Here is a 27,037-nt window from a genome sequence, read left to right on the forward strand (position 1 = left end):
CATTAGCTCTCCAGGACCCCTGCATTAGTTGGAGCCCCCTACGTCAGTACTAAAGACTTGTGTTTGTATGCCTCCACATCAGCTAACGCGATGCATGATCATTCATCATCCCACAGTCTGTTAAAGGTGTTTGATATAGTTTGAGTTCGAACCAAGGCCGTTAATTAGCTTAGCATGTTCACTGTCACTAGGCATTTAATGTGGTGCAAAATTGCCCCAAATCAGTTCACTATATCATTACATAATGAATAGTGCTAAATATTCCATGACATGCAATCAAATGGAATTGCTTAACAGCAAATGCTTCCTCTGCTCTGACACTCAAACATTATCAAGAGAACCTGTGGTGATGCATTTGTCATGATGTTAATTCAAATCGTGTGTGTCTATTTCCCCATTAGCCTTTTCATTGTGATGTTAAGCTAGCTGCCTGTGTTTCCCAGAGACAATAACAGTGTCTGTCTCTCTGTGTGTAAATTCCAGGCTGAGTGACTGATGTGCCTCTCTGTGTGTTAATTACAGGCTGAGCGACTGAAGGAGCAGGCTAGTTGGGAGAATGAAGAGAGAGCGGTGTCCTATCTGATGACTAGCATACATCACCCTCGTCCTCCCACTAAGGTCTACAGTAAGAACCCCTTCAGAACATATGAGCGTCGCCCCACAACCGCTGGAGACCAAAGACTGCACGACTCTGAGGAATGTAGTGATGACGAAGATGAGGATGATTCTGATGGATCGCCACCCATCCTAACGAAAGCCCATGCTATGTTTGGTGTCAAGAGAAAGGTGAGAGCTGGAAATTAGTTATTTTACACATTTCCTCATTGCAGAGGTGGCTGCAGTGTGATTGGCTGGTTATAGTGTTTACATAGGAATGGAAAAAGAAGGGAGTTCAATTGAATGTTATCTAATAGTTTCAGAATGATTGTTTTCCATCATTATATAATGCAACTTGGTATCTGAAGATGTGTTGTCTACCAACTAAGATGTGTTAAATGTTCTTGGCTGCAATGAAAGATTCACTCAATTCTCTAGATTATGTTCAATAATCCTCCGTACAGTACAACAAACAGTTGTGATTTCTCTGGTGCTTTGGAGGCTGTTGTGTAGCAGGCAGGCCAACTGAACCTTGTTCTATTGTCAGGGGTCATGGTTAAGGCAGACAGACTGAACCTTGTTCTATTGTCAGTGGTCATGGTTAAGGCAGACAGACTGAACCTTGTTCTATTGTCAGTGGTCATGTTTAAGGCAGACAGACTGAACCTTGTTCTATTGTCAGGGGTCATGGTTAAGGCAGACAGACTGAACCTTGTTCTATTGTCAGTGGTCATGGTTAAGGCAGACAGACTGAACCTGGTTCTATTGTCAGTGGTCATGGTTAATTTAAATTCTTCCATGGTTTTCACATCTGTGTTGTCGATAGGCCACTGCTCCCTCGTGGTGAAGATGATATTACAACAGATTGTGGTCTAGAAGTTAGGAACCCGCTCTATTTCACACAGCAGTAATATGTCCTCTAGATAAGACTGCCTGCTGATGGTTGTTGCAGATAATTAGTGAATTTGTTACAGGATTGCTTTCATAGTCCTCACTGGGCTTAATCACTACGACAAAAAGAAAGTGACATCCTTGTAATACCCACTCATTGAAAAACTGGAGCGTATGTAGAATGTGGTCTGAGTTAACTCTGCCTGTCTCATTTGTGGTTCTCTAAACCAGTCAGCCTTCATCTGTGGGAAAGAGTTGCTCAAGCGTTCGAGGCTCACATTGTGTGGTTTGAGCATTTTACATTCAGAACAAAAGTTTACAATGAGGCCCGGTCCTCCCTGCAGACATTTAACCAGAGCCTTGAGTGTCTCTCTCTGTTGCTATTAAACCTCAGAAAGAGTTTAGAGAGGAAGTATTATGTTTATTTTAACCTTTTTTCCCCCCATCTGTTTTGTCTGTCTTGGAGAGCAGTTGTGCTCAGAAATGGAAAGTAAGTTTAGTCCAGGACTAAGCTTAATCTGTGTCCGAGAAAACGGCCCTAAAGTTTAACATTTGATCTGTGTTTGTGTTCCAGAGAGAGAGAGCTGAGAGAGCTGTCATGCTCAAGAAGAGAGGTCGCAAGAGAAGAAGGATTAATAGCAGTGTGACGACAGAGACCATCTCAGAGACGACGGAGGTTCTGAACGAACCGTTTGACAACTCTGAGGACGAGAGGCCCATGCCCCTGCTGGAGAGAACCTGCGGGGTGGGCGAGATGGAGGAGGAGGGGCTGAGGAAACCAGTGAAGCGACGCAGAGGTCGTCCACGGCTGGAGAAAAACATGGACAGAGACAATCGTGAACACTGGAATGAAGGTAACTAAATCAGATGTTTTTAAGAAGCTGTATTTTAAGTTGTAAGTTATAACTGACAGCATACAGCCCTTTAAATCTTAACATCACAACACCAATTTGCTCAAATCACTGATGATCTTTTCTTTCTTCTAGTAGCCGGTGTCCTGTCAAAGAAACCGGGCAGGCCTCGAGCGGTTAAGCGCAAGAAGGGCTGGCCCAAAGGAGTGAAAAGGGGGCCTCCAAAATGGCGTCTGAAGAAGGAGAGGAAGATGGGCTTCAAGCTGAACCTGTACACTCCCCCCGAGACGCCGCTGGAGGCCGAGGAGCCCCACATCCAGGCCGAGGAGCCCAAGGAGGAGCCGGAGGACCAGGACAAGGCCTCGACCATCACGGAGGAGGAGTCAGAGCCCGGCAGAGACCTGGCCGGTCGGGACACAGATATGGACAAGCGCCTGCCCTCAGAGCCCCACAGTCACATGGAGGAAGAGAGTCCTAGTAAACTGAGCTCCCCTGGGGTATCTCCTGTGGCTTCTCCCATGGCCTCTTCTCCAGTAGCCTCCCCTATGGCCTCTAGAGCTAGCTCCCCTGTCTTCTCTCCTGTTGGCTCCGCTATGTGTTCTCCCGTCAGATCCCCCATCCGTGACGAGCCACCGGAGGAGGACCCACAAGACAGTGAGCACGGGAACTCTCAAGCTCCTTCTCCATCTAAACAGCTGGACCACAGCACTGAAAGATCAGCCGAGGATGATGAAGACGACGAGGCCACTCACCTGGACGCGGACGATGAAGACGAGAGTCGCGTCGAGTCGACTACAGAGCCAGAGAAAGAGGAGCGGAAGCAAGAGCCAGAGCCTTGTCAGGAGCCTCCTGAAGCGGAGTCCTGCACCACCCTGACTTTTTTACATCCAAATGACAACAATAAGGATTCTGGACGACGTCAGGAGGGGTCTGAAGGGATGGCCTATTGGCGCGAGGAGGAGCGGCCGGCCAACACTGGAGACGAGAGAAGAGACGGTATCCAGGAACAGGCACCAACCGCAGTAGCAGCAGTAGACTCTGATCACCCTGTTGACTCCGAGTCAGAGGAGAGTAGCAGTCAGGAGGCTCGACGCCAGCCCCAGCAGACAGAAAGGGATAGAGAGAGGCTTGTTGCTCTGAATCCTTCTGCTGTGCTGAGAGACCGAGAGGAGGACCGAGAGGAGGACCGAGAGGAGGACCGAGAGGAGGACCGAGAGGAGGACCGAGAGGAGGACCGAGAGGAGGACCGAGAGGAGGACCGAGAGGAGGACCGAGAGGAGGACCGAGAGGAGGACCGAGAGGAGGACCGAGAGGAGGACCGAGAGACGGCCCAGGCCGTGCAGAGCCTCACCCAGGAGACAGAGCGCGACACAGAGACACCGCAGGACAGCTCCAGCTCGGTGTTCCACCAGGAGGCGAGCCACAGCCTGCAGACCCACCCCATGGTCCCCCATAGCCCCCCTCACACCCTAACCTCGCTGGACGAAGGCTGCCCCCAGTCGGACCACAGCAGCCCCCTGTCCTCGGCCCACTCCCACCCCAGTCAGTCGGTGCGCTCTGTCAGCAGCCCGGCGTTGTCCATCCTGGAGAGTAGCAGAGGCAGCAGCAGTGGAGGTAGTGGCGCAGGAGGAGGTTACACCCAGATCAGCCCTGACCACGGCTCCAGCAGCGGAGCCTCCATCTCAGTCCCCTCCTCCCTCCACAACATGGAGACCAGCCCCATGATGGACGTGCCGTCGGTGTCGGACCACTCGTCCCAGCAGGTGGTGGACAGCGGCTTCAGCGACCTGGGCTCCATCGAGAGCACCACAGAGAACTATGAGAACCCCAGCTCTTACGACTCCACGCTGGGGGGCAGCATCTGTGGTGGGGCCGGGGGTCCGGGCGGACCTGGGGGCCCCCCTCAGAACAGCTGTTCCTACGGCCCCCTCCCCCCCAGCGGCCTGGTGCAGAGCAGCTGTGCCGTCAGCCAGCAAATGGGGGGCGTCAACCCTGGAAGCTGTGGCATGATTCAGCAGAATAGCCTAAGCTCCCCGCAGCACTGCAACGTCAAGTCACCACAGGGCTGTGTGGTGGTGGTGGAGAGACCACCGAGTAATGGTCAACACAGTCAGAGGACTCAGCACAGTCAACACAGCCAGCACAGTCACAGTCAAACAATCACACACAATCCCCATGGCCATACTAGGCACACTATCACGCCACACAATCAGCATCCGCAACATAATCAGCCTCACAGCGCTCCACACAATCAACACAGCCAGATAACGCAACACAACCCACACACACACCCTACACACAGTCAGCCACATGGTGTACATCACAATCAACACAGCCTTCACAATCAACACAGCCTTCACAATCAACACAATCAACACGGTCAACACAGCCTTCACAATGAACACGGTCAACACAGCCTTCACAATCAACACAGTCAACACAGCCTTCACAATCAACACAGCCACAGTCAGCAACAGGCCATGACACAGTGTGGCATGCCTACCAACTTCACGGCGCCCATTCAGCTAGCTGACATCCCTGAGTCAGGCAACCCCAACCTGAGCAACATCTATGAGAGGATGAACCAGGAGGGCTATGGCAGCGGTCATTACTCCCAGCCCTCAGCCACCTTCAGCCTGGCCAAACTGCAGCAGCTGACCAACACCCTCATAGACCACCCTCACTCTCTGCCTTTTAACCACTCTGCCTCCCACTCCCACCCTATCACATCCTATGCAAACAGTACCTCCCTGTCATCACACTCGCAGCACTCTGGCCTGGTGTCTCTGTCCCAGTCCCCCCACCCCGGCCACCCTCGCCCCCATGGGGTCTCTCCTCACCCCGGTGGCCCCCAGGTCCAGGTGCAGGCCACCATGACCCCCCCTCTGACCTCCTCCCACCCCCTCAGTTCCCCACAGATGATGCTGCAGCGCAACGCCATGGGCATCCCCAACATCCCTACCTCCCAGTGGACTCTACAGGCTCAGATGGCCCCCGGGGGACCCAAGGGCCCCACACACATTGCCATGCGCTCCAAGTCAGCGGCCTCTGGTCTCTCCTCCCACCCCCACCACCAGCAGCAGATGTACAGCCACACCCGCGGGCCCCTCCAGACAGTCACCATGCAGGCCCCCTCATCCCGGACGCTGGCAGCCATGCCAAGGGGCATGAACATGGGCACGGTCAACATCATGCCGGCCCCTGGCAATCCCTACAACCATGCTGTTAGTGTCAACTCCATGAACATGCCCTCTGCCTCCATCAACCACGCCATGAACGGCTACCACGTCACAACCCAGGGGCCAACCATGATGGCGGCCAACGGTGGTTACCACAGCAACCAGATGTCGGGCCACCAGATGACGGCGGCCTACATGAACCAGTCGCCCGGGGCCCAGTACGCCTCTATGCAGATGGGCATGATGGGAACACAGCCATACCCCCAGCAACCCATGCAGGCTCCGCCGCACAGCAACATGTACTCTTCAGCAGGTCAGCACGGATACATGACCAACACTGGACCCATGTCCAAGCAGACACTCAAAGGGCCTTTCATCAGACGGTAACCCTCGGTTACTGACCTAACGGTTAAAGAAACCGTAACTAATGACAAACAAACTGAATCAATCTGACTGGATGTTTAAATCACACAAATGTGCATTATTATTACTATGAGTCCTAGATGCACAAATTTGGCCTTTTTTTGTTTGTTGATAATGTTTGTTTGTTTTCATTTAGTTTATAGTTACTTAAAAACCAGCACTTGGAAAGAATGCAAAAAGTTTCATCAACAAGCAAACTTTTTACAACAAGCTCCTATCTATGTCAAAGTATTTTTGTTCCTAACAGATTTGTGTTCTTTTAGGTTCTAAGCCTTACGTCATGAAGATAAAAATGTATTTAATTAGTATTAGTCTCCCTGGTCACTCCTTAGGGTAGAGGGGGGAGGAGACTGGGAAGAGATTTCATCACCGGGAGTGAGTGTAGTTATGTAGCAGCCTCAAACTAAGCCATCTAATGTGCCTGCTACAAACAGACTTAAACAAGTGGATATTCCTAGAACCTGTTCAGTGTACCTGTCTAACAGTGCTGACGATTAGTTTGTACTATACTCATGCCTTTGTATATTTAAATTATTGTACTTATTTTGTAAAGCATGCTTCGGTCTCCAGTCTCCGTTAGTAACAGTGCATTGAGTAGTACTGTACAAGTGTTGTGCTTAATAGCAAGCCATTCTAAATATATTTTGGCCTTTATTAGGTTCCCCCTCTCACAGGGCGGGGGGAGAAAGATGAAACTATATTTTGTTAATTCTAATAATGTAAAAAAAAGTGTAAACTTCTTTAGTCCTGTTCTTCTGTATGTTTGAGAGGTTTCATTGCTATGTATGTATAATTCTGAAGTCTTTTGTAACAGATGTCCTTCCTTGAGGCAGCTTTCTGTTTTATAACACAGAAGACTGATTTCTGTCAAGATAACTAAGCATATCTCAGTGTTTGTACCCTGACTCTGATTCTAAAACATTTCAAAGAGGTGTACCAATGTCGAAATGTGGCGGAATTTAAAAAAAACAACTAAATGATTGATGATTATTATTAATAATAAAGAAATATACATTTAGTCCAAAGTCAATATTTTACATAAAGCCTTTAAAAAGTAACGTTTTCATTCCATCTGTAGATTTTTTTTCTATCTTTATAAAATGTTGGATTTATATTTTACAAAATGGATAAGACTAGAGGTTGTGACTAGACCAAACTAAGCTAACGGATTGCATGTAAAAAGCAACTTGTGTTTTTGTCTATATTGCTCTTTTGTAGCCTTTCTACCTGTACAGAATGGCTGGTAGGGTGAGAGCCAGGTCTCCCACTGTAAATGTGCACAAACGAGCAGTCCTTTGTTGATGCCATTCTCCTTTGTCAGTCACTTAAAAATGGTGTACATTTTAGCATAAAATAAATTAGGATTGACCATGCACACAATTTTACTCCACTGATTTAACTCCATTGACAATTGACTTCAGATTAATTGGGAGATTTGAAGTTCAAAATGTTCAACGACAGACTTCTAAGCCAAGGCAATGTCTTATTTATAATACTTGAGCATTTAGTTTAAAAGGGCAATCTGCAGTTGATGCATACATTTTTTTCACTGTGTGATGTATAGCCATGGATTATTGAATAATATAACTGAAATGCCTCATGACCTTAGTTGTACCCAATTACAACCCAAAATATAAGCATGTTTTACTCCAAATGTTTGTAAAAAAAAAAGTCAATGTGAACACTGCTTCAAAACATGGTTAAAACTCATTCTGATTTCATGGATGGTCTGTCAGTATACATGTATGGATACAAGATCTTCATCTGACTCTGCTTCTCACAGCAGGAAAATAATCCTGCAGCAACAGGAAATGTGAATTATGTGGATTATAATTAATGGACATTTTTGTTGAGGTTGATACATTTTTTGGTTAGGGAAAATCAAGTCTGAAATGTTAAAGTGGAAATTACTGACTTTAGATGCCTTTACAATTTGCATTTCCTGCTGCGCAGGAAAATTATTTATGACAAAGTGATCAAATTTAGATAGCAGTTCTGTAGCTCTTGTCTATGAATTTCAGTGTTCAAATTTCTCGAGCCCCTTCCCTTAGCGGTTTACCAAAACAAGTGGCGAAGTGTTGCTTTGTTATTGCTTTGTTTGAACTCTGGATGTCCACTTTAACTCTTTTAAATTTGAAGTACAATTGGAGTACAGTATTTTTGAAGTACTAGGAAACCTACTTGTTTGACAATTTTTTCACTGTACACATTTCTTGTGGAACCAAATGATCTAAATTAAATACATTTCCCTTTTCTCAGGGTGCATCGATCACATTTGATCCTTCTATTCATCCTCCTCTCTTTCCTTGTCCTTTTCTTCTCCTCCTTTTCCCTTGTCAGTCGTCACTCCGTCCCTCTGTTCTAAGAGGTAAGTGTCCAGCTGCCTGAGCTGTTTCAGGAAGCCCCAGTTGGGGATGATACGCCTGCGTCGCTTCACGTGGTCCACGGCGTCCACCACCGTCATGTTCTTACAGATCATCAGGTAGGCCAGGAACAGGGTGGCTGACCGACTTCTCCCCATCACACAGTGCACCAGCAGCTTATCTAATGGAAATGCATAGAAAAACATGACTGGAAGGAGGTGTTTGTTATTAGAATAGAATGGAACGGTACCCCCTGTATAATTACTTTAATGAATAAGCATTAATAACTTACATTTTGTCAACATTTATAAACATGTTAAAGCATTTGTGTCAATGCTTTCTAAAGCATTTATAAGCACTTATAATTGCTTATTCATTTAAGTTGTATTAAAATGTCACTCACTAAGACTAACTTACTCTCAGGTATGTTGAGTGTTTGGTCGATGAACTGGGCTGCAGAAAAGAAGTACTGGCTAAGGTCAAAGGTTGGAGTATCCTCCGCCACGACCCCATAGTAGACCACGTCCATGTCGCCGTAGTACTCCGCACCCGTGTCCACATTATTCCACGTCCCCTCTGCTGCGTTCAGGATGTGGGTCATGCCCAATTTCTTCAGGTTGTATTTGTCTTTGGCACTCTCTCTGTCAATGTAAGGATTTACTAACCTGAGTGCCAGTCAGTTTGTGCTATCATGCCAACTGTTTACAATGATCAAATGGAATTGGCAAGAGCACAAATAGATTGGGCACCTGGCTAAGGATGCAGGGACCTGTACTGCAGGTAGAAGACAAAGGGTGTACTCAAACAGTTAATACATCAGGCAGTAGGTAACTTATAATTATGTATGCAATACTCAGAATACTGAACAGATATAACACTTAAGGTAAATAATATCCTGGCTGGCCATAGACAATATACTGTATGTAGGTCCTATATCTATGGTTTCTGGTCTCTTGCCAACTCCTTAGGGAAATGTCAAGCCAAACATTTGACATGAAAATGAGTGACAAGGAGTTGGCATTATAGAACAAACAGACTATGTTTAATTTGATCTCTTACAGAACACCGACTGCCTAACTTACTCATCTCCAATCCAGACGTTGGGCCAGACCTGGTTGATGTGAGTGTACTCCATGCAGTCACGGTTAAGGATCTTCTCCAGCTCATAGCCTCCAGGTGTAACGTATTCCACCACAGGTTCAGGTGGCTTCATCTTAGGAACAAACTTTTTCTTCACAGTCGCACACCTCTTGGAGCTCTGAGATGCCATGTTTATCACAATAGCTTCTTGCTTTCACACAGGATCCATTCCCTTAAAAATATAAAATAACGTTTTGATTTGGAGCTATTTCCTTCCAACGTGCCACAAAGACAATGTCGTAAGACTGGTATCTATAGCACATTTTTGTTAATGTGCATTTTAGGCATTATTTAAATACCTAACATGCACTGGCAACAGTTAGAATTAGAATTCTGGTCAAAGAACAACATACCAAGAGATTTTAATTGAAGTCCTTTACTGTACTCCCTCTAAAAGTCAGCAAGTGTAGCCTTTTGTGTGTTTCCTGTTGTCAACAGTTGGAGGAAACAAATAGAACCCAATGCTCGAAGTTTAATTCTGGGAGCCTGACGAGAGTCGTCGGTCGGGAGCACAGATTGTATAACTGGACAGGCATCAAATTGAGAGGATATTTTTAGTGCTCTGACGTGCAAGCAAGGCCCCCTGACCTTAGCCTTAGCGGCTGAGTAACTTGCATGTAGGGAAAAACCTCCTCAGTCATAGTTTGCGTCCAGAATGGCATCCTATTGTGCTGTATTTTTTAACGAGAGCCCCCAGAGTCCCCAATGCAGGCTCTAGTCAAAAGTAGTGCCCTATATAGCGAACAGGGTGTCATTTCAGATGCAAACATCTACTAAACAGAGCTGGGAACTTTAATCTCTGCTGCTGGCAGAAGGAAGCTGGGCTGTGCTTATCCTAACTTTGCCTTCGCCAAACGATATATCCCATATTCACTCGAGTGAACAGGGTATGCCAAGCATCTGTTCAAGCATGAGAATGAATCCTTGGAATTCTGTCAGTTAACATATCGCAGTCTTAAAGAGAGGGCCGTGGGATTTTGTGCGTCATTCTATAAGAAAGAGTAGGCCTATACTTAAATTCATATAGTCAAATAAATATGTAACTTTGATGGGTATTTATAGGAGGAAAGATCTTTGAAATATATCTGGTGATAAGATGGGGAAAGGATGGTAAAATAGTACAAGTCTTGAGTTCTCCGTTGTATGATGATATGCGTCATGCATGTTAGTTTGGCTGATCTTTTAAAGGCTTCTCAATGTGAGCCACAGAACAGAAGTCCAAAAGTAATGATTGCAGTGTGGAAAGGGGTTGTATGAATCCTTTTTACATGTCAAATTACAGTTTTACACCATCAAGCCCCTCTCTTCTCCCCTTCACATCTTAATGCTCTGGCATCATTCGCTCTGACAGTGAAATCATTAGACCTGTGATGTTTATTTTATTTTGACAGCGAGCGTCTCTCCTCTACAGTGCGGTGCTCTGGAGTGCAAGCATCTCTTAAGATGGCTCCATCTCTTTTCATCTTGTTTCATCTCTTTTATGAACCACTTTTGGCAAATTTCTGGTATAGTAAATTAACGCTCTTACTTTAAGACGTCACATCTTACCTGCTTCGGTGGTAAATTTCACATTTTAACAACTTCAGTGATAGATTTAAGAAAACATTTTGGAGGAAGGAAGTGACTGAATAAGTGTAACGTTTATTTATTTATAAAGGTATACAGACACATCAATATAACCTACATGTTGTTCAGTCTATTAGTTTCCATCGGTCTGTATATTTCTCATATCAAGCAAAAATAGAACCACGAGAATATAGCATGCTAGTGTTGTTGTATTAGAGAGATGCTGTGATGTCCTACAACAATAGTCTTTCACAATTATACCATGAGTCATTATTCATTTTCCCGTACTCTCCAGAGTCAAGGATGTATCCAGATGGTACAGTTGGCTCAGGCATCCAGTGATGGGGAGAAGCTGAGAATCCCTTGGGCCAGGCAGGGTGGGTGGTTCTGGGCTAGGTTTCTCTCTGGTGACAAAAACCGTGTTGGAGGCCAGGGCAACAGCAGGTGGTGGAGAGAACAGAACTGCATCATCATACCCCTCCAGATGTGATTCTGCTAATTGGAGCTAATTAGAGAACATGTTCTTCAGACTGTCGTCGTTAGCATTTGATGCTCATTGCAGTCTCTCATTTCTAATGTTGGTTTGTTGTAGAAAGAAGAACATTTGTTCTAATGAATGTGTTTTATTAACTTTTATAACTTATTTTTGTGATTTTGTTCGTTGTTTCTGTAGGTACACTTGTTCATTTCGGTTTGTACTCATTATTGTGAAGCAACAAATATCACAAGTATTTGTATTTATTGTTGATCCCCATTAGCTGCTACCAAGGCAGCAGCTACTTTTCCTGGGGTCCGGCAAAATTAAGGCAGTTATACAATTTTAAAAACGTTACAATCCAATCATTACAGAATTCACAACATATTAAGTGTGTGCCCTCAGGCCCATACTCCACTACCACATATCTACAACGCAAAATCCATGTTTACGTTTATGTATAGTGAGTATGTTATGTGTCTGTGCCTATGTTTGTGTTACTTCACAGTCCCCGCTGTTCCATAAGGTGTATTTTTACCTGTTTTTTTTAAATCTGATTCTACTGCTTGCATAAGTTACCTAATGTGGAATAGAGTTCCATGTAGTCATGCCTCTATGTAGTACTGTGTGCCTCCCATAGTCTGTTCTGGACCTGGACTGTGAAGAGACCTCCGGTGGCATGTATTATGGGGTATGCAAGGTTGTCCGAGCTGTGTGCTATATTTTAAACGGACAGCTTGTCAACACCTCTTACAAAAACAAGTAATGATGAAGTCAATCTCTCTTCCACTTTGAGCTATGAGAGATTGACATGCATGTCATTGATGTTAGCTTTCCGTGTACTTTTAAGGGCCAGCCGTGCTGCCCTGTTCTGTGCCAACTGCAATTTCCCCAAGTCCCTCTTTGTGGCACCTGACCACACGACTGAACAGTAGTCCAGGTGCAACAAAATCAGGGCCTGTAGGACCTGTTTTGTTGATAGTGTTGTTAAGAAGGCAGAGTAGCGCTTTATTATGGACAGACTTCTCCCCATCTTAGCTACTGTTGTATCAATATGTTTTGACCATGACAGTTTACAATCCAGGGTTACTCCAAGCAGTTTAGTTACCTCAACTTGCTCAATTTACACATTATTCATGATGAGATGTAGTTGAGGTTTAGGGTTTAGTGAATGATTTGTCCTAAATACAATGCTTTTAGTTTTGGAAATATTTTGTACTAACTTATTCCTTGCTACCCATTTCAAAACTAACTGCAGCTCTTTAAGTGTTGTAGTCATTTCAGTTGCTGTAGTAGCTGACGTGTGTGTGTGTGTGTGTGTGTGTGTGTGTGTGTGTGTGTGTGTGTGTGTGTGTGTGTGTGTGTGTATAGTGTTGAGTGTTGAGTCATCCGCGTATATAGACTTACTTTACTCAAAGCCAGTGGCTTGTTGTTAGTAAAGATTGAAAAAAGCAAGGAGCCTAAACAGCTACCCTGGGGAATTCCTGCTTCTACCTGGATTATGTTTGAGAGGCTTTTATTAAAGTACTCCCTCTGTGTTCTGTTTGACAAGTAACTCTTTATCCACAGTATAGCAGGGGGTGTAAAGCCATAACAGATAGGCTTTTCCAGCAGCAGACTATGATCAATAATGTCAAAAGCTGCACTGAAGTCTAACAAGACAACCCCCACAATAATTTTACACATTTCTCTCAGCCAATCATCAGTCATTTGTGTAAGTGCCGTGCTTGTTGAGTGTCCTTTCCTATATGTGTGCTGAAAGTCTGTTGTGAATTTGTTTATTGTGAAAGGGCATTGTATCTGGTCAAACACCATTTTTTTACAGAAGTTTACTAAGGGTTGGTAACAGACTGATTGGTTGGCTATTTGAGCCAGTAAAGGGGGCATTCCTATTCTTGGGTAGCGGAATGACTTTAGCTTCCCTCCAGGCCTGAGGACAAACACTTTCTAGTAGGCTTAAATTGAAGATGTGGCATTATCGTACGCTACTATCCTCAGTAATTTTCCATCCAGGTTGTCAGACCCCGGTGGCTTGTAATTGTTGATAGACAACAATTTTTTAATGATAAATGTTGAATGTGTTGATCACATTAGCAATATATTTATTTCTGACACATCTTTATACAAAATAATAAAACCATCTACAGTATGAGTATAGTGACTGCACAGTTGTCCCCTACACTATTAGACTATCCATCTATGTCTCATCAAAAACGTGTTCTCATTGTCGTCTAGCCTGGTAGTGGAGTTGTTTGTCCAGGTCTCGGAGCTGCTCCAGGAATCCAGCGTTGGGACAGATGTTTCTGTTTGCAGACACAGCCTTGATGGCATCCACCAGGGTCAGGTTCTCATCGATCATCAGGTAGGCCAGGACCAGAGAGGACGAGCGACTCAGACCCATCGCGCAGTGGACCAACACATTACCTGCCAGGGCCGGGGAGGGAAGAAAGGCTGCACACTTAGCTCTCATTCAGTTGGAGGACACAGGTACATGGGTAATTTCATCATATGTAAAACATATTTACATACAGTAAGTACGGAAATACTGTATCTATTTTGTTTACCTAAGTGATGTCTTGGCTCACCCAAATTCCTGTCAACATTTACCGTATCATATTTAGTAGAAGAACATCTCATAGATTACTTGTTCTTTATTTCATATTGTGTAATTTTTTGTCAAAAAGCATTACAGACCTGTAGGCTAAATATCAAAATGGAGAAATTTCTAAATAGCCTACCTCCCAAAAGTTTTCTTTCAACAATGTTGCAACAAATGTTTCTACACACGGTAATCCGTTGTTTCTTATCATGCTTTGGGGCTTAGGGCCCATGGGAGCGGGTAATTGAACTGTCTTCCAGGCTGTGTGTTTCTGCTAGGGATTACTGTAGGCCCTGCTACACACTAGAGGGCTAGTCCGATCAGCCAGTCAAGTCAGCATGTCGAGGAGGGGAGGCATAACCTGCGTTCCAAATAGCAAATTATTCCCGACATAGTACACTACTTCTGACCAGGGCCCATAGGGAATAGGCTATAGGGTGCCATTTGGAACGCACATCTTATTACTGTCATGTCAGATACCGGATGCACTCTGCATAACGAGGACAGGAAGTAGCAGCTCTGCTAAAGCACAAGGCCACAAACATAATTTTGTCATTTCCATGTCCAATGAAAGTGTTGCTTACAAATTACCAGAGAAATCTATTTAAAGTCAATATTATTGTCCAATGTCCCCGGTTTATGAGGAGATTTCTGTGGGGTACGATATTAGCTTGATATTATGTTTTATCAGCTTTGTGATTTGCATTTTAACTGCTAATGGAATGGAAGGGAGGATTGTTGCATGTTGTTGGAACTGACAGACTAATGATGTTTGAATATAATTAATTCACAAACAATGTAATCCTAAAGGTAATTTTAGAGAAAATGATACAGAGAAAAAAACATGCACAGAATATAAAGTCAGAGATGATGCCCTCTGCATGGTAAAAAAGATAATTAGGTCGGCTGGCTGTAAAGCACTTTGTCAACTGATAATGTAAAAAGGGCCTTGTAAAATACATTTGATTGGTTGATTTGATTGACTGGTTGGCTGATTGCTTACTGTTGGGTGAGCTCAGGGCGGTCTTGATAAATTTGGCCGCAGAGTAGAAGAAGGTACTGAGGTCAAATGAGGGCATGTCGAATGCCTCCACTCCATGGTAGGATATTTTTGTGTCCCTGTAGTAGCTGGCACCTGTGTTCACATTAAACTTCCCATCCGCTGCGTTCAAGACGTGGGTGATGTGATGAGTCCGGAGTGTCCTCTTGTCTTTGGCTGCATACCTAACAACACACAAGACCATGTGGTATTGGTAATACCCAGCCATCACGTGTCTGTCTTGAGACATCTTAAGACATTGTTGTTCTAAATATGTGTCTCGTTGGTTATCAAATTAAAGTTTATTTGTCACGTGCGCCGAATACAACATGTGTAGACCTTAGTGAAATGCTTACTTACTAACCAATAGTGCAAAAATGGTGTTATGTGAGCAATAGGTAAGTAAAGAAATAAAACAACAGTAAAAAGACAGGCTATATACAGTAACGAGGCTATATACAGTAACGAGGCTATAAAAGTAGCGACGCTACATACAGACACCGGTTAGTCAGGCTGATTGAGGTAGTATGTACATGTAGATATGGTTAAAGTGACTATGCATATATGATTAACAGAGAGTAGCAGTAGCATAAAAGAGGGGTTGGCGGGTGGTGGGACACAATGCAGATAGCCCGGTTAGCCAATGTGCGGGAGCACTGTTTGGTCGGCCCAATTGAGGGAGTATGTACATGAATGTATAGGTAAAGTGACTATGCATATATGATGAACAGAGTAGCAGCAGCGTAAAAAGAAGGGTTGGGGGGACACAATGCAAATAGTCCGGGTAGCCATTTGATTACATGTTCAGGAGTCTTATGGCTTGAGGGTAAAAACTGTTGAGAAGCCTTTTTGTCCTAGACTTGGCACTCCGGTACCACTTGCCATGCGGTAGTAGAGAGAAGAGTCTATGACTGGGGTGGGGTCTTTGACAATTTTTAGGGCCTTCCTCTGACACCGCCTGGTGTAAAGGTCCTGGATGGCAGGCAGCTTAGCCCCAGTGATGTGCTGGGCCGTACACACTACCCTCTGTAGTGCCTTGTGGTCCGAGTCCGAGCAATTGCCGTACCAGGCAGTGAAGCAACCAGTCAGGATGCTCTCGATGTTGCAGCTGTAGAACCTTTTGAGGATCTGGACCCATGCCAAATCATTTTAGTTTCCTGAGGGGGAATAGGCTTTGTCGTGCCCTCTTCACAACTGTCTTGGTGTGTTGGGACCATTCTAGTTTGTTGTTGATGTGGACACCAAGGAACTTGAAGCTCTCAACCTGCTCCACTACAGCTCCGTCGATGAGAATGGGGGCGTGCTCGGTCCTCCTTTTCCTGTAGTCCACAATCATCTCCTTAGTCTTGGTTACGTTGAGGGATAGGTTGTTATTCTGGCAACACCCAGCCAGGTCTCTGACCTCCTCCCTATAGGCTGTCTCGTCATTGTCGGTGATCAGGCCTACCATTGTTGTGTCGTCTGCAAACCTGATGATGTTGGAGTCGTGCCTGGCCATACAGTCGTGGGTGACCAGAGAGTACAGGAGGGGACTGAGCACGCACCCCTGTGGAGCTCCAGTGTTGAGGATCGGTATGGCAGATGTGTTGCTACCTACCCTCACCACCTGGGGGTGGACTGTCAGGAAGTGCAGGATCCAGTTGCAGAGGGAGGTGTTTAGTCCCAGGGTCCTTAGCTTAGTGATGCGCTTTGAGGGCACTATGGTGTTGAACGCTGAGCTGTGGTCAATGAATAGCATTCTCACATAAGTGTTCCTTTTTTCCAGGTGGGAAAGGGCAGTGTGGAGTGCAATCGAGATTGCATCATCTGTGGATCTGTTTGGGCGGTATGCAAATTGGAGTGGGTCTAGGGTTTCTGGGATAATGGTGTTGATGTGAGCCATTACCAACCTTTCAAAGCACTTCATGGCTACGGACGTGAGTGCTACGGGTCTGTAGTCATTTAGGCAGGTTGCCTTCGTCTTCTTAGGCACTGGGACTATGGAGGTCTGCTTGAAACATGTTGGTATTACAGACTCAATCAGGGATATGTTGAAAATGTCAGTGAAGACACCTGCCAGTTGGTCAGCACAGGCCCGGAGCACACGTCCTGGTAATCCGTCTGGCCCCGCAGCCTTTTGAATGTTGACCTGTTTAAAGGTCTTACTCACGTCGGCTACGGAGAGCGTGATTACACAGTCGTCCGGAACAGCTGATGCTCTCATGCATGCCTCAGAGTTGGTTGCCTCGAAGCGAGCATAGAAGTGATTTAGCTCATCTGGTAGGCTCATGTCACTGTGCAGCTCGCGGCTGTGCTTCCCTTTGTAGTCTGTAATAGTTTGCAAGCCCTGCCACATAAGATGAGCGTCAGAGCCGTTGTAGTATGATTCAATCTTAGCCCTGTACTGACACTTAGCCTGTTTTAATGGTTTGTCGCAGGGCATAGCACGATTTCTTGTAAGCTTCCGGGTTAGAGTCCCGCACCTTGAAAGCATCAGCTCTACCCTTTAGCTCAGTGCGAATGTTGTCTGTAATCCATGGCTTCTGGTTGGGGTATGTACGTACAGTCACTGTGGTGATGACGTCCTCGATGCACTTATTGATAAAGCCAGTGACTGATGTGGTGTACTCCTCAATGCCATCGGAAGAATCCCGGAACATGTTCCAGTCTGTGATAGCAAAACAGTCCTGTAGTTTAGCATCTGCTCCATCTGACCACTTTTTTTATAGACCAAGTCACTGGTGCTTCCTGCTTTAATTTTTGCTTGTAAGCAGGAATCCGGAGGATAGAGATGTGGTCAGATTTACCAAATGGAGGGCGAGGGAGAGCTTTGTACGCGTCTCTGTGTGTGGAGTACAGGTGATCTAGAATTTTTTTTCGCTCTGGTTGCACATTTAACATGTTGATGGAAATGAGGTAGAACTGATTTTAAGTTTCCCTGCATTAAAGTCTCCGTCCACTAGGGTGAGTGGTTTCCTGTTTGCTTATTTCCTTATACAGCTGACTGAGTGCGGTCTTAGTGCCAGCATCTGTTTGTGGTGGTAAATAAACAGCCACGAAAAGTATAGCTGAAAACTCTCTAGGCAAGTAGTGTGGCCTGCAATTTATCACAATGTACTCTACTTGAGGCGAGCAAAATCTAGAGACTTCCTTAGATTTCGTGCACCAACTGTTGTTTACAAATATGCACAGACCCCCCCCCCTCCCCTCGTCTTACCGGGGTGCGCTGTTTTATCTTGCCGTTGCAGCGTATATCCCGCTAGCTGAATATCCTTGTTGTCAATCAGCCACGATTCCGTGAAACATAGGATATTACAGTTTGATGTCCCGTTGGTAGGATATTCGTGATCGTACCTCGTCTAATTTATTGTCCAATGATTGTACGTTGGCGAGTAGTATTGACGGTAACGGCAGCTTTCCCAGTCTCCTTCTTCGGGCCCTGACCAGGCATCCGGCTCTTTGTTCTCTGTACCTGCGTCGCTTCCTCTTGCAAATAACGGGGATGTTGGCCCTGTGGGGTGTTTGGAGAATGTCTTGTGCGTCGTCCTTGTTGTAGAAATATTCGTAGTCTTATCCGAGGTGAGTGATCGCTGTCCTGATATCCAGAAGTTTTTTTTGCTGTAAGATACTGTTGCAGAGACGTTATGTACAAAATAAGTTACAAATAACGCGAAAGAAAAACACATAATAGCACAATTGGTTGGGCGCCCGTAAAACTGCTGCCATTTCTTCCAGTGCTATTTTAGTGGTGATACGTAGTGTTCATTAAGCCTGTGTATGCTTGACATAAAGATTCATAAGTAAAGTGTTACCAGGGTATTTTAATCTCTGGTTGTAACCATGTCCCCTCGAATCACATCACATCTTAGCAGACACTTTTATCAGTTTCTTACAGTCCTTGCAGGAATTGAATCCACGACCTTGTGACATATGTCACTACTGCACTGTAAGACTTCTGTCATTTCAACAGTAAAACACTGTAGAATGTACAGTAAAATACCTTAAATGTGTTTTACGTAATTGAATATGGTTCATTTTTGGATGTTGTGGTGGGGAAAGAGTCTGTGGCTCTAACATATTTTAAGTTGTGCCTTGTAAAAGGTTAGATTTGTTGCACCCATGAGTGCGCATGCTGTACCCCCACATAATACAGTAACATACTGTATTTTAGGAATTCTACAAACCTTGTTCTGAAAATCTAGAGTAACTTACTGGCCAAATGCTGTGAGTAATATACTGTATTTCAAAATGGCAAAAAGTGTCAAACCTCTAATGGTTGACTGGCTAGCCATGTCCTTTTAATCTGCTATGCCCTGTAGTCACTGTCAGTTTAGAAGCCTTTGTTGAGGCATAAAGTACAAGTGATATAAAACACCAAATATCAGATGGTATATAATTATATATTCACTATTAGCAATTTCTGATTTTGATTTTAATACAATTCAACAATAGAGTACTGTATTGCTGTTTAGCTGTATATGTAATGCAGCATATTGTAAATTGTGGTGCGTTGTGGAAAAATATTGTGGGAGGGGAAAGAATCGTTGGCTCATTAACATATTTTAAGGCTTGCCATGTCATATATTTGCTGCACCCGTTAAGGAAAGATCTGTGCCAATTTATTATATGTGTAGTAGTTCCCTAAAAATTACATGTATATAGGGGACAGATCAGAATGGTAGCGGGTCTTAAAACTTTTATATTTTGAGTATTTAACATGTCCATTTTAGGCCTCTAGAAGTGCAAGTCATATAAAACACCTAGTATTCATTAATATGCTGTAATATTCAAATGCCTGGTAGCCAACCTGCTTGCACCAATCCCGTGTAATTAAAGTAAAATCAAATAACTTTATTTGTCACATGCGCCGAATACAACAGGTGTAGACCTTACCGTGAAATGCTTACTTACAAGCCCATAACCAACAGTGCAATTCAAGAATGAGTTAAGAACATTTTTACCAAATAAACAAAAGTAAAATATTATAAAAACTAACACTGTAAAATAACAATAATGAGGCTACATACAGGGGGTACCGGTACCGAGTCAATGTGCGGGGGTACAGGTTAGTCGAGGTAATTTGTACATGAATGGTAGGGTTGAAGTGACTATGCATAGATAATAAACAGCGAGTAGCAGCAGTGTACAAAACAAATGGAGGGGGGTGTCAATGTAAATAGTCCGGTGGCCATTTGATTAATTGTTCAGCAGTCTTATGGGTTGGGGGTGGAAGCTGTTAAGGAGCTTGGTCCTAGACTTGGTGCTCCGGTACCGCTTGCTGTGCAGTAAAAGTCTATGACTTGGGTGACTGGAGTCTCTGACAATTTTTTGGGCTTCCTCTGGGCTGACATTCTTAGTGTATTTGTCACTTTTACAGTATTATACTGTGTGTCATTGCTTTGACATTATAGTAATTTACAGGAAGCTGGCATCAAGTTACTGTGAAAATCTCAATACTGTGTTGGCTCTATCCAGAGATTGAGATACACTGTATCATAAGATATCTTGTTCTAATTACATAAATGTTTAAGACCAATGTATCCTTAACTACAACATTTTCAGTAACGGTTACAGAAAAGTTTTCCTGCCATGACTGATATGTGTTTCATTTATTAACCTTGGCTGAATGCACTGACAGTAAGTTGCTAAGTACAAGTGGTGCCCACTATATGACCTAAATGTAAAAAATGTAAATGTTTTTAAAAAACACTGGGTAATATGTCACTGGGTAATTCCAGTAATATACTGTAAATTAGATTACAGTAACTTACTTGGTACTGTAAATTAGATCACAGTGACATTTTTGCTACCATAAAGTGGATAACCATATTTGTACTGTAAAATTACGGTAACTTACTGGCCAATTGATGCCAGTAAGTTACTGTACATTTGACAGATAATGTTTTACAGTGTGGGCTTATTAACAATGTATGCAGTTTTGACAAGGAACAAGCTTCAGTCTAAGTGATGAAAAAACATCACATACACTACCGTTCTAAAGTTTGGGGTCACTTAGAAATGTTCTTGTTTTGAAAGAAAAGCTATTTTTTTGTCCATTTTTAAAATAGCATCAAATTTATCAGAAATACAGTTTAGACATTGTAATGGTGTTAATGACTATTGTAGCTGGAAACGGCAGATTTTCTTATGGAATATCTACAGTTGAACTTAGGTTGGAGTCATTTAAAACTCGTTTTTCAACCACTCCACAAATTTCTTGTTAACAAACTATAGTTTTGGCAAGTCGGTTAGGACATCACTGTATCACAATTCCAGTAGGTCAGAAGTTTACATACACCAAGTGGACTGTGCCTTTAAACAGCTTGGAAAATTCCAGAAAATTATGTAATGGCTTTAGAATCGTCTGATAGGCTAATTGACATCATTTGAGTCAATTGGAGGTGTACCTGTGAATGCATTTCAAGGCCTACCTTCAAACTCAGTGCCTCTTTGCTTGACATCATGGGGAAATCAAAATAAATCAGCCAAGACCCCAGAATTTTTTTTGTAGGCCTCCACAAGTCTGGTTCATCCTTGGGAGCAATTTCCAAACGCCTGAAGGTACCACGTTCATCTGTACAAACAATAGTGCGCAAGTATAAACACCATGGGACCACACAGCTTTCATACCGCTCAGGAAGGAGATGCGTTCTGTCTCCTGGAGATTAACGTACTTTGGTGCGAAAAGTGCAAATCAATCCCAGAACAACAGCAAAGGACGTTGTGAAGATACTGGAGGAAAAAGGTACAACAGTATCTATATCCACTGTAAAAAAAAAAAAGTCCTATATCGACATAACCTGAAAGGCCGCCCAGCAAGGAAGAAGCCACTGCTCCAAAATTGTCATTAAAAAAGCCAGACTACGGTCTGCAACTGCACATGGGGACAAAGATCGTACTTTTTGGAGAAATGTCCTCTGGTCTGATGAAACAAAAAATAGAACTGTTTGGCCATAATGACCATCGTTATGTTTGGAGGAAAAAGGGGGAGGCTTGCAAGCCAAATAACACCATCCCAACCGTGAAGCACGGGGGTGGCAGCATCATGTAATAGTACCCACAAAACACCAGTCTCAACGTCAACAGTGAAGAGGCGACTCCGGGATGCTGGCCTTCTAGGCAGAGTAACTCTGTCCAGTGTCTGTGTTCTTTTGCCCAACTTAATCTTTTCTTTTTATTGGCCAGTCTGAGATATGACTTTTTCTTTGCAACTCTGCCTAGAAGGCCAGCATCCCGGAGTCACCTCTTCACTGTTGACGTTGAGACTGGTGTTTTGCGGGTACTATTTAATGAGCTGCCAGTTGGGGACTTATGAGGAATCTGTTTCTCAAACTAGACACACTAATGTACTTGTCCTCTTGCTTAGTTGTGCACCGGCGCCTCCCACTCTTTCTATTCTGGTTAGAGACAGTTTGTGCTGTTTTGTGAAGGGAGTAGTACACAGCGTTATGAGATCTTCAGTTTCTTAGCAATTTCTCGCATGGAATAGCCTTCATTTCTCAGAACAAGAATAGACTGACGAGTTTCTGAAGAAAGTAATTTGTTTCTGGCCATTTTGAGCCTGTAATCGAACATACAAATGCGGATGCTCCAGATACTCAACTAGTCTAAAAAAGGCCAGTTTTATTGCTTCATTATTCAAGACCACAGTTTTCAGCTACAACAGTTTTCAGCTGTGCTAACATAATTGCAAAAGGGTTTTCTAATGATCAATTAGCCTTTTAAAATGATCAACTTGGATTAGCTAACACAACGTGCCATTGGAACAAAGGAGTGATGGTTGCTGATAATGGGCCTATGTACACCGATGTAGATATTCTTTTTAAAAATCTGCCGTTTCCAGCTACAATAGTCAATTACAACATTAACAATGTCTACACTGTATTTCTGATCAATTTAATGTTATTTTAATGGACAAAAAATTTGCTTTTCTTTCAAAAACAAGGACATTTCTAAGTGACCCCAAACTTTTGAACGGTAGTGTATATTTACAAAAAAAAATATGAACTCAAGCATCTGCTACGTGGCACTTACAGTGTAACATATTATTTTGAGGGTGAGTTCTCTTACATGTCTCCTATGTAGATCCTGGGCTGGACCTCATCCATATGGTCACTGGTCCCTGGTTTGGTCCACATCAGCCTCTGGAGCTCTGAGGCTGTGGGAGTCTCGTACCTGCTCTCTGCCCCCTCCGAACCCCCCAAACAACTGCTGATGCTGTCCATGCCCTGGAGCATGTCTGGCTGTCTGGGTGGTGATGGTGGTGGTCTGAAACTCCTGTTGCTGGTAGACCTCCCACTCAGTCTGCTTTTGGAGTCACACATTTACATTTTTATCAGCGATTCCAATATGGTACAATACAATAACACAACTACATTAATACAATGCCAAGAAGTGTCCTTGTTTGTTTCCTAAATCTCTGTTGTAATGAATTCTCTACTGTCATGTTTTTTTCATCATATTTTAAATAACACTGTCATAATGACAACAACACATCTGCCACACTGCTCCTCAAAACGGGGCCCCTCAGGGGTGTGTGCTTATAGTCTCCTCCTGTACTCCCTGTTCACCCACGACTGCGTGGCCAAGCACGACTTAACACCATTAAGTTTGCTGATGACACAACGGTGGTAGGCCTGATCATCAACAGCGATGAGACCTGGCAGTGTGGTGCCAGGACAACAACCTCTCCCTCCACGTGAGCAAGACAAAGGAGATGATCGTGGACTACAGGAAAAGGAGGGCTGAACACACCCCCATTCACATGGATGGGGCTGTAGTGGAGCAGGTCGAGACACACACCAAGAATGTCATGAAGAGGGCACGACAACGCCTTTTACCCCTCAGGAGACTGAAGAGATTTGGCATGGGTCCCCAGATCCTCAAAAAGTTATACAGATGCACCATCGAGAGCATCCTGACCAGTTGCATCACCGCCTGGTATGGCAACTGCTCGGAATCCAACCGTAAGGCGCTACAGAGAGTAGTGCGTACAGCCCAGTACATCACTGGGGCCAAGCTTCCTGCCATCCAGGACCTATATACTAGGCGATGTCAGAGGAAGTCCCCAAAAATTGTCAGACTGTTCTTTCTTTCGGACCAAAAGGTTCCATAACCGCTTCTATCCCCAAGCCATAAGACTGCTGAACAATTCGTCAAATAGCCACCCAGACTATTTACATTTACACCCCCTACTCCTTTGTTTGTACACTGCTGCTACTCACTGTTTATTATCTATGCAGTGTCACTTTACCCCTACCTACATGTACAAATTACCTCGACTAACCAGTACCTCCGCACAATGTCTCGGTACCAGTCCCCCCTGTATATAGCCTCCTTATTGTTAGTTTCTGTTAAACTATAGTAAAAAATAAAAATTATTTCATAAATATTTTATTAGCTCTATTTTCTGAACTGCATTGTTGGTTAATAAGGGCTTGTAAGTAAGCATTTCACGGTAAGGTCCTATACTCAATGTCCTATACCTGTTGTCCTATACCTGTTGTCCTATACCTGTTGTCCTATACCTGCATGCGACAAATAACATTTTTTTTGATTTTGTCATGAAGCATTATGACCATCCTGTGTCACTTTACTTGGACTAAGAAAATACACTTTATGACACTGCCAAGAAGCCAGATAGGCCTATTACGTACATGGCCTTATATCAGTCAGAGGGTCTGTCTTGTCCTGCTCAATAAATTTGCTCCTGCATTCATCCCAGTCATCATCAACAGAGCATTGGGGTAGGTGCATTTCGGACATCAATGTGTGCGCAATTACAAAGACATTTTAATATGGTCAATAAAAAAATATATAACATAGCCTACCTGTCAACAGTATGTTTATGATGTCATGGTATATTTCGCCTTGTTTTGTAATTTTTGACACTTATGTTGTCATAGCCAGCCATAAAATAACGTAATATGTCACAACAGGTCTAAATATGTGTCATGACAGTATTATAACAGGTTATGTCAGCAGTTATGACATGGTTATGACTGTGTCATAAGGTGTTAGGATGCTGGGTGTCAAGTAAAGTGTTAACGCATTAATTTAGATTTGAATGATTCTGCTCTGGGCTTTGGATAGGGATACATATTTATCTTATATGTTGTCATCGTAAAGAAACCTTTAGCAAGCTTATTTTTATTCCAGTTTTATAGAGATGAAATGTAATGCTCAGCGGTGGGGTTTGGAGATTTATTGTCCATGGGGACAAGACAAAATCTGTTTCTGTGACTATTTGTAAAGCGGTCTGGTGTAGCATATGTAAGTGCACTCCAACATCTTGATAGCTCCATCCATCTCTATCTTTCCTACATCCGCAAACACACACACATTATAGTAGTGTATGCGTGTGTGAGAGAGGAGAGGTGTATCTCTGCATAAGTATAACATATGAGCTTTACACTGAGTACCTGGAGGCTCTTCCTCTTCATTGATCTACAACTACATTTCCTCTTCTCTCACTTCTCTCTTATTAATGGGCAGTTTTTTTCCCCACACGCTTTAGACCAGTGTTTCCCAACTCTGGTCCTCGAGTACCCCAACAGTACACATTTTTATTGTAACCCTAGACAAGCACACCTGGTTGAATGAGGTGTTTGTCCAGGGCTACAACAAAAATGTGCACAATTGGGGGTAATGGAGGACCAGGGTTGGGAAACACTGCTTTAGACAGTGGAATACTGCAGGGCAGCTGCCTTAGCCCACATCCTTCCGTAATATAAACTCAGCAAAAAAAGAAACGTCCCTTTTTCAGGACCCTGTCTTTCAAAGATTATTCATAAAAATCCAAATAACTTCACAGATCTTCATTGTAAAGGGTTTAAACACTGTTTCCTATGCTTGTTCAATGAACCATAAACAATTAATGAACATGCACCTGTGGACCGGTCGTTAAGACACGAACAGCTTACAGACGGTAGGCAATTAAGGTCACAGTTATGAAAACTTAGGACACTAAAGAGGCCTTTCTACTGACTCTGAAAAACACCAAAGAAAGTGTGTGAACGTGCCTGCTTAGGCATGCTTCAAGGTGGCATGAGGACTGCAGATGTGGCCAGGACAAAAATGGCAACGTCTGTACTGTGAGACGTCTAAGACAGAGCTACAGGGAGACAGGGCGGACAGCTGATCGTCCTCGCAGTGGCAGACCACGTGTAACAACACCTGCACAGGATCGGTACATCCAAACATCACACCTACGGACAGGTACAGGATGGCAACAACAACTGCCCGAGTTACATCAGGAATGCACAATCCCTCCATCAGTGCTCAGATTGTCCACCATAGGCTGAGAGAGGCTGGACTGCAGCTTGTAGGCCTGTTGTAAGGCAGGTCCTCACCAGACATCACCGGCAACAACATCGCTTATGGGCAAAAACCCACCGTCGCTGGACTATACAGGATTGGCAAAAAGTGCTCTTCACTGACGAGTCACGGTTTTGTCTCACCGGGGGTGATGGTCGGATTCACATTTATCGTCGGGTGAGGGTGAGGGTTAGTGCTATTCCCCCCAGAAATGTCCGGGAACTTGCAGGTGACTTGGTGGAAGTGTGGGGTGACATCTCACAGCAAGAACAGGCAAATCTGGTGCAGTCCATGAGGAGGTGATGCACTGCAGTACTTAATGCAGCTGGTGGCCACACCAGATACTGACTGTTACTTTTGATTTTGACCCCCCCTTTGTTCAGGGACACATTAATCAATTTCTGTTAGTCACATGTCTGTGGAACTTGTTCAGTTGTTGAATCTTATGTTCATACAACTATTTACACATGTTAAGTTTGCTGAAAATAAATGCAGTTGACAGTGAGAGGATATTTCTTTTTTTGCTGAGTTTATATATCAACAACCTTCCTTATGCCTTATCTGAATCTCAAAGTACTATATTTGCAGATGATACTGCAATTTATACAGCAAGACAATC

The 27,037-nt window shown here is 43.9% G+C and overlaps 3 protein-coding genes across 10 annotated transcripts in view; 1 reads left to right on the plus strand and 2 right to left on the minus strand.

Annotated features, from left to right (window-relative positions):
- The window catches only part of LOC129861174 (histone acetyltransferase KAT6B-like), a 43,476-nt gene extending 36,517 nt beyond the window's left edge, over positions 1 to 6,959 (plus strand). For 7 of the 8 annotated variants that reach the window (XM_055932375.1, XM_055932358.1, XM_055932384.1 and 4 more), the window contains exons 15-17: positions 523 to 786; positions 2,063 to 2,342; positions 2,475 to 6,959. In XM_055932375.1, the coding sequence (XP_055788350.1) occupies positions 523 to 786; positions 2,063 to 2,342; positions 2,475 to 5,905 (3,975 nt within the window). In that variant the 3' untranslated portion in view covers positions 5,906 to 6,959. The remainder of the gene's footprint in view (positions 1 to 522; positions 787 to 2,062; positions 2,343 to 2,474) is intronic. The other variant, XM_055932393.1, reaches the window with a different exon arrangement.
- A 1,266-nt stretch (positions 6,960 to 8,225) lies between these two features.
- LOC129861213 (dual specificity phosphatase 29-like) lies at positions 8,226 to 9,919 on the minus strand. The gene is made up of 4 exons (XM_055932430.1): positions 9,798 to 9,919; positions 9,387 to 9,616; positions 8,722 to 8,945; positions 8,226 to 8,485 (listed from the first exon to the last, which is right to left on the minus strand). Exons 2-4 carry the CDS (start codon positions 9,572 to 9,574, stop codon positions 8,226 to 8,228), a joined length of 672 nt encoding a protein of 223 aa, XP_055788405.1. The 5' UTR covers positions 9,575 to 9,616; positions 9,798 to 9,919.
- A 3,787-nt stretch (positions 9,920 to 13,706) lies between these two features.
- On the minus strand, positions 13,707 to 23,306 carry LOC129861222 (dual specificity phosphatase 29-like; the record flags this gene model as incomplete). The annotated part of the gene is made up of 3 exons (XM_055932442.1): positions 13,707 to 13,909; positions 15,088 to 15,308; positions 23,173 to 23,306. Coding segments are annotated over 3 exons (558 nt in total), but the record flags the coding sequence as incomplete, so codon positions are not given.
- Positions 23,307 to 27,037: the final 3,731 nt, after the last annotated feature.

This window comes from Salvelinus fontinalis, chromosome 1, assembly GCF_029448725.1.
Source record: "Salvelinus fontinalis isolate EN_2023a chromosome 1, ASM2944872v1, whole genome shotgun sequence".
In the NCBI taxonomy this organism is placed as follows: domain Eukaryota; kingdom Metazoa; phylum Chordata; class Actinopteri; order Salmoniformes; family Salmonidae; genus Salvelinus; species Salvelinus fontinalis.

What these genes read in the sequence shown, in the direction of transcription:
- LOC129861213 (XM_055932430.1), bottom strand. Translation starts at nt 9,574, where the DNA reads ATGGCATCTCAGAGCTCCAAGAGGTGTGCGACTGTGAAGAAAAAGTTT. An exon ending in AACGTCTGGATTGGAGATGA is followed by an intron (nt 8,946 to 9,386) that starts GTAAGTTAGGCA and finishes TTACATTGACAG; the next exon opens with AGAGAGTGCCAAAGACAAAT. An exon ending in AACACTCAACATACCTGAGA is followed by an intron (nt 8,486 to 8,721) that starts GTAAGTTAGTCT and finishes CATTTCCATTAG; the next exon opens with ATAAGCTGCTGGTGCACTGT.